The 15816-nt window shown below is 40.8% G+C and overlaps 1 protein-coding gene across 2 annotated transcripts in view; it reads left to right on the forward strand.

Annotated features, from left to right (window-relative positions):
- Positions 1 to 15816, forward strand: part of GAREM1 (GRB2 associated regulator of MAPK1 subtype 1) — a 141537-nt gene that overhangs the window by 100557 nt on the left and 25164 nt on the right. For both annotated transcript variants that reach the window (XM_065399323.1, XM_065399324.1), the window contains exon 3: positions 4189 to 4319. In XM_065399323.1, coding sequence (XP_065255395.1) covers positions 4189 to 4319 — 131 coding nt within the window. The remainder of the gene's footprint in view (positions 1 to 4188; positions 4320 to 15816) is intronic.

A 15816-nucleotide genomic window follows, 5' to 3' on the forward strand; every position in this document is an offset into this window, starting at 1 on the left:
TTATCACTATATTATCTGAGTGTTTCATAAACATTAATTTATCTTCACAACCCCCCTGTGAGATGAGTGGGTATTATTGTTCCCATTTTCATAGAATCCCAGGGTTGGAAGGGACCTCAGGAGGTCATCTAGTCCAACCCTCTGCTCAAAGCAGGACCAATCCACAGACAGATTTTTGCCCCAGATCCCTAAATGGCCCCCTCAAGGATTGAACTCACAACCCTGGGTTTAGCAGGCCAATGCTCAAACCACTGAGCTATCCCTCCTCCCAGAAAACCAGCATTTCATTGTTAGGCTAGAAACTGCCAAAGCTCTAGTGAGATTTGAATTCACGACTCCTGGTTTACAAGACCAGTGCTCTAACCCCTGAGCGATGGGGTCAGGGCAAGACAAGTTAGCAGAGGATGGTTAACTTTTACAACAGAAAGCTGAGGAACAGAGAGATTAAGATCAAAAGCAGCTATTTATTTTGGGCACCCCATTTGGGACAGGTAGGACCTGATTTTTTTTTTTTTTCAGCGTATGTAGCATTATACAGCACTTGATATGTTCAAAGCACAGCTCTCACTGACTTCATTTGCAGCCATGAGTGCTCAGCATTTCTGCAAATCAGACCCTCAGTCTCAAGTGGGGCATGCAGAAAAGGAGAAACCAAACTTTGCACAGGTTACTTGCATGTTCAAGTGACTTGCTCAGCATCACATAGGAACTTTGCGCCAGAGGCAGGGATAGAATCCAGTTCTCTAGAGCAGCATTCAAGTGCCTTAATTCTGAAAAGTTGGTCCAATAAGAGATATTACCTCACTCACTTTTTCTCTCTAACTCTGAGACCTCATTCACTATACACCTTCCAACTTCTGCAACAAATGAACCAGGGGTCCTACAGAAAAGTCTACTTCACTACAAAACACTGATTGATCCCCAGAACTGGTTCATTCTATACACTAAAAAGGCAAGGGTCCTGTGGAAAAAATGTAGCACTGGAAGGGAGCTCAAGAAGTCATCTAGTCCAGTCCCCTGCATGGAGGCAGGACAAGTATACCTAGTAGGGCTGTTGGTTAATTCACGGTATTAATTCAAAAAATCAATCACAATTAAAAAATTAATCGCAGTTTTAATTGCACTGTTAAACAATAGAATACCAACATTTATTTATTAAATATTTTTGAATGTTTTTCTAAATTTTCAAATATATTGATTTCAATTACAACACAGAATACAAAGGGTACAGTGCTCACTTTATTATTTTTGATTACAAAATAAATAGTATTTTTCACTTCACCTCATACAAGTACAGTAGTGAAATCTCCTTATTGCGAAAGCGCAACTTACAAATGTTGATTTCTTTTTTGTTACATAACTGCACTCAAAACCAAAACAATGTAAAATTTTAGAGCCTACAAGTCCACTTAGTCCTACTTCTTGTTCAGCCAATCGCTAAGAGAAACACGTTTGTTTACATTTATGGGTGATATGCTGCCCGCTTCTTATTTACAATGTCACCTGAAAGTGAGAACAGGCGTTTGCATGGCACTTTTGTAGCCAGCATTGCAAGGTATTTATATGTCAGATATGCGAAACATTCGTCATTATCTCCTGCAAATGTAAATAAAGCTTGTTTGTCTGAGCGATTGGCTGACCGAGAAGTAGGACTGAGTGGACTTGTAGGCTCTAAAGTTTTACATTGTTTTTTTTAATGCATTTTTTTTTTTTTTTGCACATAAGTCTACATTTGTAAGTTGCACTTTTACGAAAAAGAGATTGCACTACAGTACTTGTATTAGGTGAATTGAAAAATACTATTTCTTTTGAAATATTTGTAATCAAACAAATATAAAGTGAGCACTGTACACTTTGCATTCTGTGTTGTAATTGAAATCATTATATTTGAAAAAGTAGAAAACATCACAAAATATTTAAATAAATTGTATTCTATTATTAACAGCGCGATTAATTGGGATTAATTTTTTTAATCCCTTGACAGCCCTAATACCTAGTATGCAAAAAGAGCATATGATCATGTAATTGAAGACTTTATTGTAGTGCATATGTGTAAGGGGCTGAATTAAGGTTGCTCAGGCAAGGGAAGCATTGAGAGCACAGGAGTGGCAGTCGCTCAACTTTTAGTTTCAGTGCATGGATCCAGACCTGGCTTGGCCCACAACAGCCTAAAGCTGCAGTTGTAGGTAAAATCTTGCTCAGCCCTTTGCAGCCCTGGGCTGGAGCATGCTCAGTGCGGAGAGTCTCTGTTAAGCCCTAGCAAGTCTCTACTGATCATGTGGGAACTGTGACTCTTCAAAGGCTTATAACTTGGCCCTGCTCCAAAATACTGTAATAGGGCGGGGGAGGGCTAGAGTTTCTCAAATAAAAGGTTGCCAGAATTTTTTAGCATGGGCAAAACAACTTATTTGTCCCTTGCCTCATTCTTGGAAACAGCTGGACTGTTTTGGTTGAAATTTTCCCAACAACCATCATGGAAAATTTCAGCCCAAATGGTTAAAGTTTGGCAAAACTTTATAAGCAACTGAAAACAGGGTATTATTGTGGTGGGAAATGTCAGGGAACTTTGAGGCAATGCTACTAACCCTGCCTATCATACCTTAAAACTACCATGAAATCTGTACAAGAAGGGCAAACTCCTACCTTATGAGTCCACCCAAAGTATCCTTAAAAACTGCTGTTCTACCCATATTAGAAGATTAGCCTCCATTTGTCAGCAGGGGGTTGTAGTCAGATGGGACACTTGGAGTGGATCCTCCTGGTTATAAAAGAGAAGGGGCTGCTGTCAGGCTCCTGGACTGTGAGATTTGCTTCCCCCGCCCCCCCTTGGTTCAAAGCAGTCAAAATTTGGGGAGCTTCTGGCATGCCCCAAAATACATCTGTCTAATAAGGTTTTTGGAGAGGGCAGAAGGTATGTTTCCTAGATGAAGGGGCAGGAGACAGTTTCTTAGGTGGTTGGCTGGCTGAGTTCCTGTTTAATTGATCATTTTGATGCTTCAGCGATCAAATAGTATTTGTTAACGGTGTGTTAGGGTGCTTGTAGCCTTGGATAGGCACCTTTTTAGCTATTTAAAATCTAAATAAATTAAACAACCAATTTTTCTGTCTGGAGTTATTGCTTGAGACAGGTTTCACTGTACTGTGTTTTTGATGAGGAATATCCCGTAGGATACTAATATCAATATTTTTCAAAAGTGGGGGAGAATCACTCCACTGATTAAATTAGTCTCACTACTATACTGAGAATGTATGTAGTGTCTGTCCCAGCTTTAGCTACTGCTCTTTATAGCAAAAGTTTACTTTCGAATTGTGCGTTGATATTTCATAAAAAGAAATGCGGTAAATGAGGTGACTATTCAGGATCGTATAAACATTCCTTCTAAAATCCTGAATGTGACCACAGTATTAGGGTCTGGGCAGAGATTTGTCTTCTGAGACATTTAGAAAAGTAATAAAATTAAAATGTCTGTCATGTGGTGTGGGGTAAAGTTAGCAGGGAACACTTATTTCCAACATTTCATAATTTATTTACTTTAGAAGGGGAATACGTTATCTTCCACAGAGTTTTAAATAGTCATGTGTATGTGTGTTTAAAGGTACACATTTTTAATAATGGATTAAATGGAGCTAGCTCTAACAAGTAATTTGAAACATTGTTTCTGATTGTAAACTGTCATGTGGAAAGCATTCAACCAGTACACTACTGTTACCAAAATATGGTGTAAGTAGATTGGTTTAAATTTAACCTCTTTACTGCAGTCTAATGCCACTTAAAAAATTTCAGTACTATTTTTGGTTTCTTTGTGGCACAAGGTTTTTTGTGTGTTTTCTATAAATCAAAGTATTCTAAGAGATTTCTACACAGAAGCTGTAAGGTATAAGTGTACACATGTAGAAGCACTAGTAGTTACTTGCCAGTTCTAGAGAGAGCATCTGATAAAAGATTCCTTTTTAATTTGACTTCACCTCCCACACATTCTTGTAATTCTGGGTTAGTGAAACTTGGTCGCTTTTCATTTGAAAGCTTATGAAGACTCTTTTGCAATCTCTTCTGTTGTTGTTTAACTATTTTAATAATCAGACGAAACTGACCAAGCATCATAGTGAAGGAGTGAGCAAGCAGTTGCCACGGTGACAGCTGTCCAATGTAAATATCTTACCGCTCTTCTGTTTATCATCTGTTTTCAGGGCAGTTTAAGCTGCTGGAACAAGACCGAGATATTAAGGAGCCAGTGCAGTATTTTAACAGTGTGGAGGAGGTGGCTAAAGCATTTCCTGAACGAGTTTACGTCATGGAGGAAATAACTTTCAACGTTAAGGTAGCCCCTGAATAAATATTTGTCCCCATCTAAATGATTAACTGGTACAATCTTTATATACATGGCAAACGAGCAACTGCGTTATGTGGGGAAAAGTGACTTTAAGACAGATGAGTCCTTAGTCTTATATTCGTAGGCAGTGATCATCAGTATAATTTTTTGTAGCATTAAAACGGTGTGTTCTTCAAGGGGCCTTTTGATCCTACAGCCCAGCAGCGGAGCACCCCCAATAATCCATCCATCTAACTCAAGTGCTGTTGCCAGATTTTGGACAAAGTGTCTTTTGTTTCACACACACACACACACACACACACACACACACACACACACACACACACACACACACCCGAAAGCAGTCTGGATTTTACTCCCTGCTAGGCACCAGCTGCTCCACTCGGTCTCCAGAAAGCCTCATTTCCAGACAGCGTGTAGGGTACTGTGATGGAGTTACTTGTCTCTAATCAGATGGCAGACTACTGCAGTTAAATAGCATTGTATATAAAGCAAAACAACAAAAAGACCCACTTGCTTTTCTTGTGTACATCTTGAGTCTGTGAGAGGATCAGTGATTCACATGGGAGTGGGAAAGGGTTTCCTGTGGCCATACACAAACACTCAGACTGAAACTGCATTAAATAGGACAATGTCTGAATCTATGCACACAAATTCTCACCTGTAGTTTCAGTAGGGTACAGTGCAAGCCAGTTCAGTGCCCAACACAGGTCAGAGCAGCCTCAAGGCTGATGTAATTTGTGCCAGCCGGAACACCAACGAGGGTTGTTACATAACCCCTTGGAGCTGGAGCACGTAGGAGCTAACCATACCTCCTACACTGGTGTGGGAGCGAGCTGGTTATGCTGGCTTTACACTGCCAATGAGTCCTCTACCCAAGAGGAATCCCTAGCTGCCTCCTTCATCTCTCTTGCGCTGCTGCAGCAGAGGACCAGGGTTTCGCCCGTAGTTCCTACACATGTGAAGCATGATGTTTGAAAGGGTGCTATATAAACATGAAATATGATTTAACTCGTGTAATGACAAAATGAATGCATCTTTCAAAACAGCATATTGTTTTCATATAGACTCTCTTGATTAACCTGGGTGTGTATAACTGGGCCCCTGATGACTTAACACCGTGATGTGAGATTACAGAGCAGTTTTGCATTCCGAGGACAAAGCTAAACATACATAAGATTAAATACATTCTTACAGTGGGACTCGTAGCTCTGTACAAATGTATTCGCATTATTTAACTCATCAATGGAAAAATTCAAATGCAGTCTGTGAAATGCACAGCTATGATTTTATAGGGTGAGGAGTATACAACTACAAGCTTGTTAAATGTAAAATGTTCCCACATAAAAATACTTTGCCAATTCAGTATACCTAAAGTTAAATGCAGCATGCTGTTTTGATATCAATACTGTATTCAGAAAATTGCTATATACAGTAATATTCTTCAGTTTAAAAAAATTCTATGTTTAATAGTGGGTTAAACAGGTGCCTTAGCTTTTTTCCCCCTGAAACGGTTTCAAATTAGTGATATCTGTCCAGACCAGGGGTGGCCAGCCTGAGCCTGAGAAGGAGCCAGAATTTACCAATGTACATTGTCAAAGAGCCACAGTAATACGTCAGCAGCCCCCCCATCAGCTTCCCCCACACACATTGCTCCCAGCGCTCCCACCCACCAGCAGCCCTGCCAGTCATTGCCTCTCCCTCCCTCCTCGCACCTCCTGATCAGCTGTTTCGTGGTGTGCAGGAGGCTCTGGGGGGGGAGGAGTGAGGGCACGGCAGGCTCAGGGGAGAGGGTGGGAAGGGATGGAGTGTGGGCCGGGCCTGTGGCAGAGCCAGGGGTTGAGCAGTGAGCACCCCCCGGCACATTGGAAAGTTGGCGCCTGTAGCTCCAGCCCCGGAGTCGGTGCCTATACAAGGAGCCGCATGTTAACTTCTCAAGAGCCGCATGTGGCTCCAGAGCCACAGGTTGGCTACCCCTGGTCCAGACCGAGCCTGTTTACATCCAAAAATAAAAACAAAAGTGAAGTAATGTAACAGGATTGACTAACCGTTTAAGTAATAACTTTTTATAAGACTGTAACAAAATAAATATTGTACAATATAAATGCCATATGTGTAAGAGCCTATGAAATTGACGTAAGCACTGGAGAGGACTAAAGTTTATCATGTCTATATACAGTAAATCATTCCAGTTTTATATGTTGTAAATTAATACATCATTATTCAGTATTCAAATACAAGAAGGAAAGAAAAAGGCTAATGTAACATAGTTGATGTCTCTGTGTGTATGCAGCATTGACATAGATGCTCACGAGAAGTTCTTGGGATCTACACTAAGGGTTCTTCAACTTGGAAGTTGTGATTTCTTCTCCCTCCACCACTCTTCCCTTAGGCAGGGTTCTGGCTAGATCCCAGCTGGATGGGAGGGAGGTACTGGCATGGGAAAAGGTTGAGAATCACTGATCTATCCAATAGAGACCTCTGCCTAGGAAATCTTGTAACCAAAGGTGTGGTGTCAGTATTTTGATAACAGAAAACACATCAAGAATTAGAAGGTGAGCCTTTTTGTTGTTTGTTTGTTTGTTTGTTATTATTATTTCATTATACTAAAAAGAAACCCAAATGCTGTACTAGGCTTGATAGCCAGGAGAATCTCCTGCCACTGTGACAGGGTTTTTTTAAATATCTGCCCAGTTACTATAGTTCCATGCTCATACATCATATTAGTATTGTGCATGCTCAGCAACAGCAATTTTACTCCAGTCCTATTCTATCAATTAACATCATAGTGCAATAAAATCTAGGCAGTATTATAAAAATCAATTTTCTTTTACTTTGATGTCATCTTAACAATTTTTCCATTTGTTCTTTTCTCCCTCTTTTTCTCTTCTTTATCTTCCATCTTGTTACTTTTTTCCTTCTGAAAGATTGAAAACTAAACTTTTTCTCTCACAGGGCAGTGCAGAGTTCGCTTCCTGTTTGAATCCCTCTCTGTCCACTCCTTTGTTGGGTTTCATACCTGTCTGCTTTTCCTACCACAGTTTGTTCTCCAAACTTTCACTCCTAGCTTTCCCTCACCCTTATTATGTTTCTAGGTGCAAAAAATAGACTGTTAGGATTTCTCACTAACAGGTAACTTTCAAAGGAAAAATTCCTGTCTTCCCTGATGCACCAGGGTAACAGCTATATTGCTCCCCATCCCTGCACATTGAACCGGCCATAAATATGCACCTGCTGCGCCTATTATGGCTGGTCCAGTGTGATCCTTGCCTCTCCATCTAAACGCCTGTGGTGGGGCAGGATTTACAATCAGCACTGTATAGAGCAGAAAACCTGGCTTCTGATGTAGCTATGGATATTGTGAATTTGAATCTTGCTGTTTGTGGGGTAAGAGGTTATTTTACTTCACTTTGTGAGGAGGATGGCTCCTTTTTCCTTAATAACTGAAATCTAGGTGTAGGGGGCATCTTTTCACCTCTTCCCCTTTTATCTGTGGCAGGCAGACATGGCGCAAAATCTGCTGGGTCATCTGTGAGATTGGAGAGGCAGTGCACATGGCTGGAGTACAGTACTGTGTAACAGCAGGCAGAAATGGGAATTGAAGAATTATTATGGAATTATTAACAATTTATGAATCCTTCTGTATCAACATTAAGTTTTCCTGATGGGTAAAGATCCCATAGGTCTGCGCTGTGTGTGTGTGAGATTTAGAATATTCTGGATATAGACTTTCTTGGATTTATATTTAGTCTACACTGAAATGAGAATTGGAAAATTTTAAGAGATTAAGATTTTCTAGATTAAATATGTAGTTTCTACAAGTACCTGTCCTTTGCTGAAATGCTATTTGGTAACCTCTTTGGTGTAAGTAATACTTCGTAAATCACCACAGAGGTCTTTGTTTATATAGCACCATTACACTAGTGAAGATGGCTTTTCTTGATTCTCCACAGGTGGAGGGAAACCACTAGAGAAAAGCAGAGCTGCATCAGGGAATAGCTCTTTCTATGCTAATAGCAATAGGTTGTCAAGGATAGGTAGTCAGATGTTGCAGGGAGAGAGTCCATATAAGTACCTAGGTAACTGGTCAGATTGATGAGAAAAAAAGGAATAAACCCCCCACATCTTATTGGTTGTGTAACTTGGTAAAGCTTCCATAAAGAAAGGCAATGTTGTCCCGGCGGATAGAGTATAGGACCAGGAGCCGAGAATTCCTGAATTCCAAAGACTGCCACTGACTCTGTGTCTGGGATCACTTATTTCCAAAATGAGTTAACAGAAGGGTTGCTGCTTACCTGCCTCCAAGAGATATTCTGAGAATTAATGTTTGTAGAGCATTTAGAAGATGCACATGTGCTATAGTTTCTAGGTAATTATTGCCTTCTTACTGAACAAATCATTTGGCTGGTGGGAACCTTTAGTCTCTGAAAAGTAATGTGTTTAAGTAATCCTCTTGTCATTGTGGTTTACTATGCTAGACCCTACAGATGTGGTGCACAAACTTTTCCAGTCGCAACCCTCCCCCCCCCCCACCTCACACACACACACACCATTAACGGAATCTGTTTGCCCCCTCCCCCCTTTACTTCACAGCCAAGGCTTCCTCAGCAGAGGAGCTTGGGCTGAAGGCGAAGCTGGCGGTGGAACTGAGGATTGGGGAGGAGCTGGGACTAGAGGCGGAACTGGTCGGAGGGTGGAGAGAGGATGAGGGCAGAGCTGGGGATGGGTCTGGAGGTGGAGCTGGGCCTGGGGGCTGAACGGAGTTGGGGGCAGAGCAGGGCTGGAAGCGTGGCACTCCCTCCCCAACCCCCAGTGGGAGATGGCCTGGGCCCTGCCGCGCGCTGCCCTGAATGTTCCTCCATGCCCTCAGAGGGGAGCACGCCGCACAGTTTGGGGACCACTGCCCTACAGAGTGCATTTTTTCTCAGAAATAAAAACAAGAGCTTTTATTTGCTTGAGAAATGATCAGTTTTCTAAGCCTTAAAAATGTTATGCAACTGAATGAATAAATTGCTGATTTACTGGCATAGTTGCATTACAGCTTGTCAGTCCTTGTCAGTCTTTTGTTTCCAAAAAAAAAAATCTCTTTAGAGGTCTGTAACCAATGTGGTATTTTAAAATGCCATAGTAGTGATTGTTAAAATCAGTTCATCTTCAGTTTTAAATTTAAATTGCAGCCCAGGTCCCCTCATTGTTACCTGGCCTAATACAGTACGAAGATTGTGCTTTATATTGAACCTTTCAGTTTATAGGCAGTATTGAGATACCGCCTTAACTCCTGGAACCAGGGAAAGCCTGCTTCAGGTGATGGAAATAAACACATGCATACTACTGACATGAATGGCCCTGCTCATCAAATTTAGGAGAGCTATCAGTCTCTGATCATGTAGGCAACTGCTTACTCTTCCAGTTTATCCATCCCTCTTAAAAACAGTGTGTTTTTATGTAGTCTAACAATCCTTAGACAAATAAAAACAGAACTGTTTATTTTTTTAACCTTTTTGGCTATCTGCGAATAATTAACTTGGGTTTGTAAAGCAGCTTAAATACTCAAAAGTACTGCTGCAGAGGTGAATATAAAGCTTTGTAGTTAAAGGATTTTTAGTTAGCACTGATGCTAAGCCACCTTTACTGTAGAATAACTGCTGCACTCCCTCATAATAAGATGCAGCAGATGTAACAAGCTATAATAAAGCTAAATAAAACTAAATAAAAAGTTTTTTATATAAGCCTTTATATATCCAGATGGTTGAACACTTTTTCATCAAACGATAACAGATTAGAACAATTAGGACTTGAAAACCTATTGCATCAGCTATTGTCAGAATCTATTATTTTGCACTAACTTGTGAGAGGCAATATGTTAATCTTCCTAGTACAAAATTTTTGTTAGGTAATCATTTTTTATCTACCTGACGTCTGTCTTCTGCAGCAAATGTCACTTTAGTCAATCTAAATTGCCATTGAATTGCAGGAGACAGAGTTTAAAAGATTACAGTGACGTAATTAATCACTGTTTTGTAGTGCATTTGATAAAATGTTTTGTAGGAAGCCAGTGAGTGAGGTCAAAATGCTGGCATCAGTGCTGAACTGTTGACATGGATTGTTAACTGGCAGAGAGAGAACAGAGAGCAACTAATATATGGAAGAGGATCCTTCTGGTGGAAGATAAGTCCCAAACCTACTTGTTAGTATTGGGAGTGGTTCAGTTTAAATGTCTGCTAGTGATTTAGAAATGGCTTTGAAATGCAGTGCAGCAAATATTGCAGATACCACGAAGGGAGGAGTGGTCGTGTATCACCAGGCAATAAGTTTTAAGAGGGATAGGAGGTAATGGAGATACAAAGTATGGTACTTAATGTTAGTAGCTGTAAGATAATGCATCTTGAAAGAACAAGCATGAAGGCAAAAATAACTGGGTGGGATGGGAAGAAAAGAAGGTTACTTGAGGATTGTGCCAGGTTAACAATAAAATGATAAGTCGGGGAAGCTTCCTATTTACGAGGTAATAACCATAAACCATAGCTGAGTCAATTCCAAGGAAGAAGATCAAGGATCTATTAGCCCAGGATTTGCTTATTACCAAGCTAACTGCAAGCACCTCAGGTTTTTATGGTGAAATGTCTAAATACTCTAATTTTAAGTGGAAGGGGGGAAAACTTTCAGAACAATGTAAAACGTGCAGTGCTGTCACACTGCTGGGAGGTGAATTGTTTAAACAAAACTCGCTCACTGAACTCATCCTTCCACATCCCATTGCCTGGTTTTACCTTCCTACAAATCAGCAGGGCTCTTGTTCCGAGACTAATGTGTTTCAAAACCAGTATTGCCAACTCCCATGATTTTACCCCAACTCTAGAGATTCTGGGTGTGGTTTTACCTGTCTCATGCAAACACGGTCAAAGGCACCAACTTGCGAATTTTCCTTTATTCAAAATAACCACCATCTCCTATTACCATCAATGGGGCAGAAGCCAGCAAGATGGCCCCCATTTCCTTGCAATCTATCTGCATGTGGAAGTGGGGCTGCCCTTAATAAAATTCACTGCCACCTCCCACTGTTCTCAGTAAGATTGAAGCCAGGCCCCAGGCAAAATGGCTGCCACTCTTGTTCAGGGGGACAAGGACTGTGAGGAGCAGCAAAGGCCCTGTAACAGGTGGATGAGGGGAAAGGAGGCAGGGCAGTGGGTGGAACAAGAGGCAGATTTAGGGCTGCAGGTGGATATGGGTGGCAGGAGGGAGGCTGACGTTGCACAGAGTGATGGGTGGGAGATGGAGGGCTCAGATGTCTGCTCTCCCAGCCAGTGGCAGGCAAGGAGAGTTCCCTCCAAGCCGCCAGGTACAGGCAGTGTTGCCAGCTCTTGCAAATTGATTGTGAGTGGTGGGATGTTGGTGCTTGCGGGATAGCTGTCACAATGACATGAGAAACTCCTGTGACGAATGATTTTTCAGGGCTGGGTATGCAGGCAGAGCTCTGTGCGAGAGCTTTGGGGCGAAGGACGCAGACATGCCCTGCCACTGAGCCCTGCCTTCATGTATGGCCCTATAGCTGGGAGAGGGGCCCCAGAGGCATGAGTAGGGAAGAGAGGTGTTGGGGAAATGGCCCTGCTAGGTCCCAAGCAGAGAAATGTGGCTGCTGGGTCAAGACAGTAATAAGAAATGGATGGCAGTTACCTTCTCCTCACCCTAAGTTAGGGAAGTGTAGTTTCCATCTGAGCAGGCGGGGAGAGACGTGCATTTTTGATTGCATTAAAGGGTCATTGAAGGTTTACTTTTCTACCTGAAATCATCACACACAAGTTGGCAGAGGAGTAGAAGAAAGTTAAAATAAAGCCAAAAGGTAGACTAAAACCATGTTTTGTTGTTTTTTCCATCCCCCACCCCAGAAAATCAAACTTTTTTTAAAAAAAAAATCATAATTTTTGATCACTTAAGGTTGGCAATACTGAATTAGGATGGAGGAGCGAGGAATATCCTAATGAGAACACACATGAGTTAATCTGGGGGCAATAGCCTTGCTGACCTGTAGGCATGGAAGTAAGGAGAGAAATGAGTCACAGTGGGACCTTGAGTCCAGATTGAGACCTCTATGCGCTACCAAAACACTAATGCTATTAATAAAGGATGTTTAAGCATTGCAGTATGTAGTTGGGTATTGATTGTACTTTGATTATCAGTACTCCTCCTCTAAGATTATTCCTTCTGTCATATCTTGAGTGTTACTGCTTTTAATAGAATCCTAAAGAGTTTTTTAACAGTGTGTCAAACATCGGGGGACTCTTCAGTTAGTTCTGTCTTCACTGGTGAGTACTCTGGGCTATCTAAATTCTGCCTCCATGGAGATGCCAGTCTACTGTCTTTTCCTGTTCACATGCAGAGTATAGAAAAAACATCTTCTGTAACTTGTTTCATACATAGAGGTCTCTGATATTAAGTGTGCTGCTTTTTTCATCATACTAGCTTTGCTCATTTTGTATTGATCTTAGTATTTATCATTTTGTATGCCATCTTAGTATTTATCTTTGTATATGAAGGCAAGCTAGCTCTGTGTCTAATAACACTTAGATAACTAGCTCCACCATGGAGGCCCGAGGGATTGATTATGTAAGGTGCTGAGCACCTTCGCTGAGGAAATGGGTGCCCTCAGCCCCGGCAGGATTGGGTCTGTAAGTCTGAGAAGTGATCACTTAAATTGTGCTATTTGTATTGTATATGACAATAAAGAGAGCCATAGAGCAGCACAGACACAGTAGGATTAAGGTTAATGCATTCTAGTTTTGTGGTTATTGATAATGTGAAATTGTTATGAGTAATGAGTTAGTGAGAGTTTAAATTTCTCAGGACATTGCTACAGGGGCAGAATCACAGTAGTTTAGGTGCCAGGTTTGAGAAATGTAACCTTAAGGATGTGTCATCTTAATTTTTTGGTTGTGTTTTAACACTGTTAGTTTAATGTGATTTGTAAATTATAGTGTAAATAGGACACACATATGTTGCTAGTTTGTGTCCTGGAACAAACATTTACATCATCTACACTAAAATGTACAGATATATTAACTAACATGTTAATGTGTTAAAATAGACTAAAAAATCAAATCTAGACGTAACCCAGGAAAAGGAGAGTTAGGGTTTCCTTAACTCTCTTTCCAGAATGTTGGAATTAATATGCACTCAACCCACTGAGATCTGTCTTCAACTTTAACTTCACCTGAATAAGGATTTTTAGGTGGGAGCTAAATCTGTTGTGCGATCTTTCAACTTCTGGTTTTCCTTTTTAAAGATAATTATTTTTGTGGTTCTCTTATGATGGTTTCAGACAACAGCTGATCTGTACTAAATTTGCCATTCAGAATGAAGTTTGCAGAGTTGTATTTTATTCAAGGCCAGTACCAGACTGGAACCCTGGCAATACTTTTCTATTGTTTTAACACTTATGTCATTAGTAAAATTTAGCTTCATTTCCTAAATCATCACCAGGTGAATTTATGCAGTAAAGTTATAGAACTCTCTGCTAAGAGTCTGGGTTGAAAACAAAATTAAATTTGACTTGTCCTATTTATTAATCAGTTCACTATTATTTATTTTAAATGCTGCTTTTCTTTTTCTGTAAGAAAAGAATCTGTCATCACTGATAACTAGCATTCACCTCAGCAGACCCATGAACTGCACTCTTCATTGTGAAGCCATGGTGTTAATCACCTTAGAAGCTTAATATCTGGCTAAACGTTTCCTGCTGTTCTGGATTGTTGTAGATCTCTAGGGAACTACAAGTTGTCAAAGCAGCAACTCAGCAATCATAGATTTTATAATACCTCCCTTGCTCTTCCCTTTACTCCCTCTGGTGCCCTTTAAAAAAAAAAGTGCAGTTAGAAAATACAGCTACCTCTCAAGTCTTAAATTTTGCATTATGTGCCCTACCTCTTCAAAACAATACACATACACTTGCACTTCCATGGAAGTGAATGTTCTTGCAGAAGATGACTCTTTAAGAAAGTCAGTGTGGTATGCACAGTGTGTGCTGAGTTTCCTCAACTCCCACCAATTCCAATTCCAAAATGACATCCAGTAACCAAATCCTGAATGTAACTTCCTGTGTACTGGTCTTGAAGAGCAAATTGGAATGAGCTTGATGAAAATGTTATCAGCAGAAGACTGAATGTTTTCCTTTTATATATATCAGTGTTTCTGAATGTTGCCTGACCACTAGCGTAAGTTGTGAATGGGTGTTATGTACAATAAAACCTTGGTAGTTTCCTGGATTAGACTGATTAGTGTTGTTTAGATAATGCAGAACTTGAATAACTTCCTCTCAGGAAACACTGAAGCTGAAATGCTAAGCAGCCATGCTGAACATACCAAAGCACTTGCGTTGACTGCCCTGTTCATACTTGCTGTGAAAGACTCACAGAAGTCTATCACATTTTCACAAATACGGACAAATTGCAAATCACAACTTCCATAGGGAAGGGCAATTACTTACAGCATTTCTCATTTATTTAAGAGACTGAGACAACAAAATTGGTTAGTAAGCTGTCTTAATAATTTATGTGGCGGCTATTTGTTAACCGTGTCAGATTTTGAAGCACGGAATTAGGGCTTTACTCTGCACATAAACAGGATGTTCTTTGGGTGGAGAAAACAATTTTTACGTAGTTTAAAAAAATCTACAAATGAAATCCCTGCTCAACATGCCCAGCCACTAATACTCTGTACTACACTGTACAGCAGGTGCCTGTAACAGGATGGCAAGGTCTGCCTGAAACACCATACTCTGCATACAGGTGTTGATCCTGCTGAGAAAAGGCGAGCTGAGTTCTGTTACTTAACTGGGGAAGGTGTTTTTTACGACACCCAAATATAAGGCAGATAGGAGTGGCTGTCTAGAGAGAGAGAGGATCTAGAGTTCAGTAGTCTTGAGGTAATAACCGTAGAACAACCAAGCCTGGGCATCTTTTTACCGTCTAGTACAATTTCCATAGTAGGAAACGTGACCATACATTTGTTATATAAACAATCAAATCACAATCTAGGTAAAACCAAGGAGGAAGCCTAGGGTCTGGTAGGGAGAGGTGGACAGAGGTGACAGAACCAATATTCTTGACCTAGTGCCTTGACCCCAGAGGATGGGGGTTCACTGCCGTGAGGGCCTGGGAAGGGGTTATACCAAGAAGGTATCTTTACTCCTGGATCACAAGGGAGAGGCACAATAAGGGGGCCATCTCTGGTCCTCAAGGAAGGAAGCTGGAGGGAGAGAGAATCTTTTCTCCCTTTTCTTCCGAGACCTCTGCAGGGAAGTGCCATAAAGCAGCAAACAGGAGAGAGAATGGATGCCAAAAAACTAGGGATACTAATATCTCCCAAATATACTTTACTGCTTTTGGATGGCTGCTATTTAAAAGTGAAGAATATTTTATTTGTCCTTCACTAAAAACTAGTCTTTTATAGTCATACTCTTTTTAGCAACTATGTCGGTTCCAGATGACTC

Source organism: Emys orbicularis, chromosome 2 (genome assembly GCF_028017835.1).
Source record: "Emys orbicularis isolate rEmyOrb1 chromosome 2, rEmyOrb1.hap1, whole genome shotgun sequence".
NCBI lineage: Eukaryota > Metazoa > Chordata > Testudines > Emydidae > Emys > Emys orbicularis.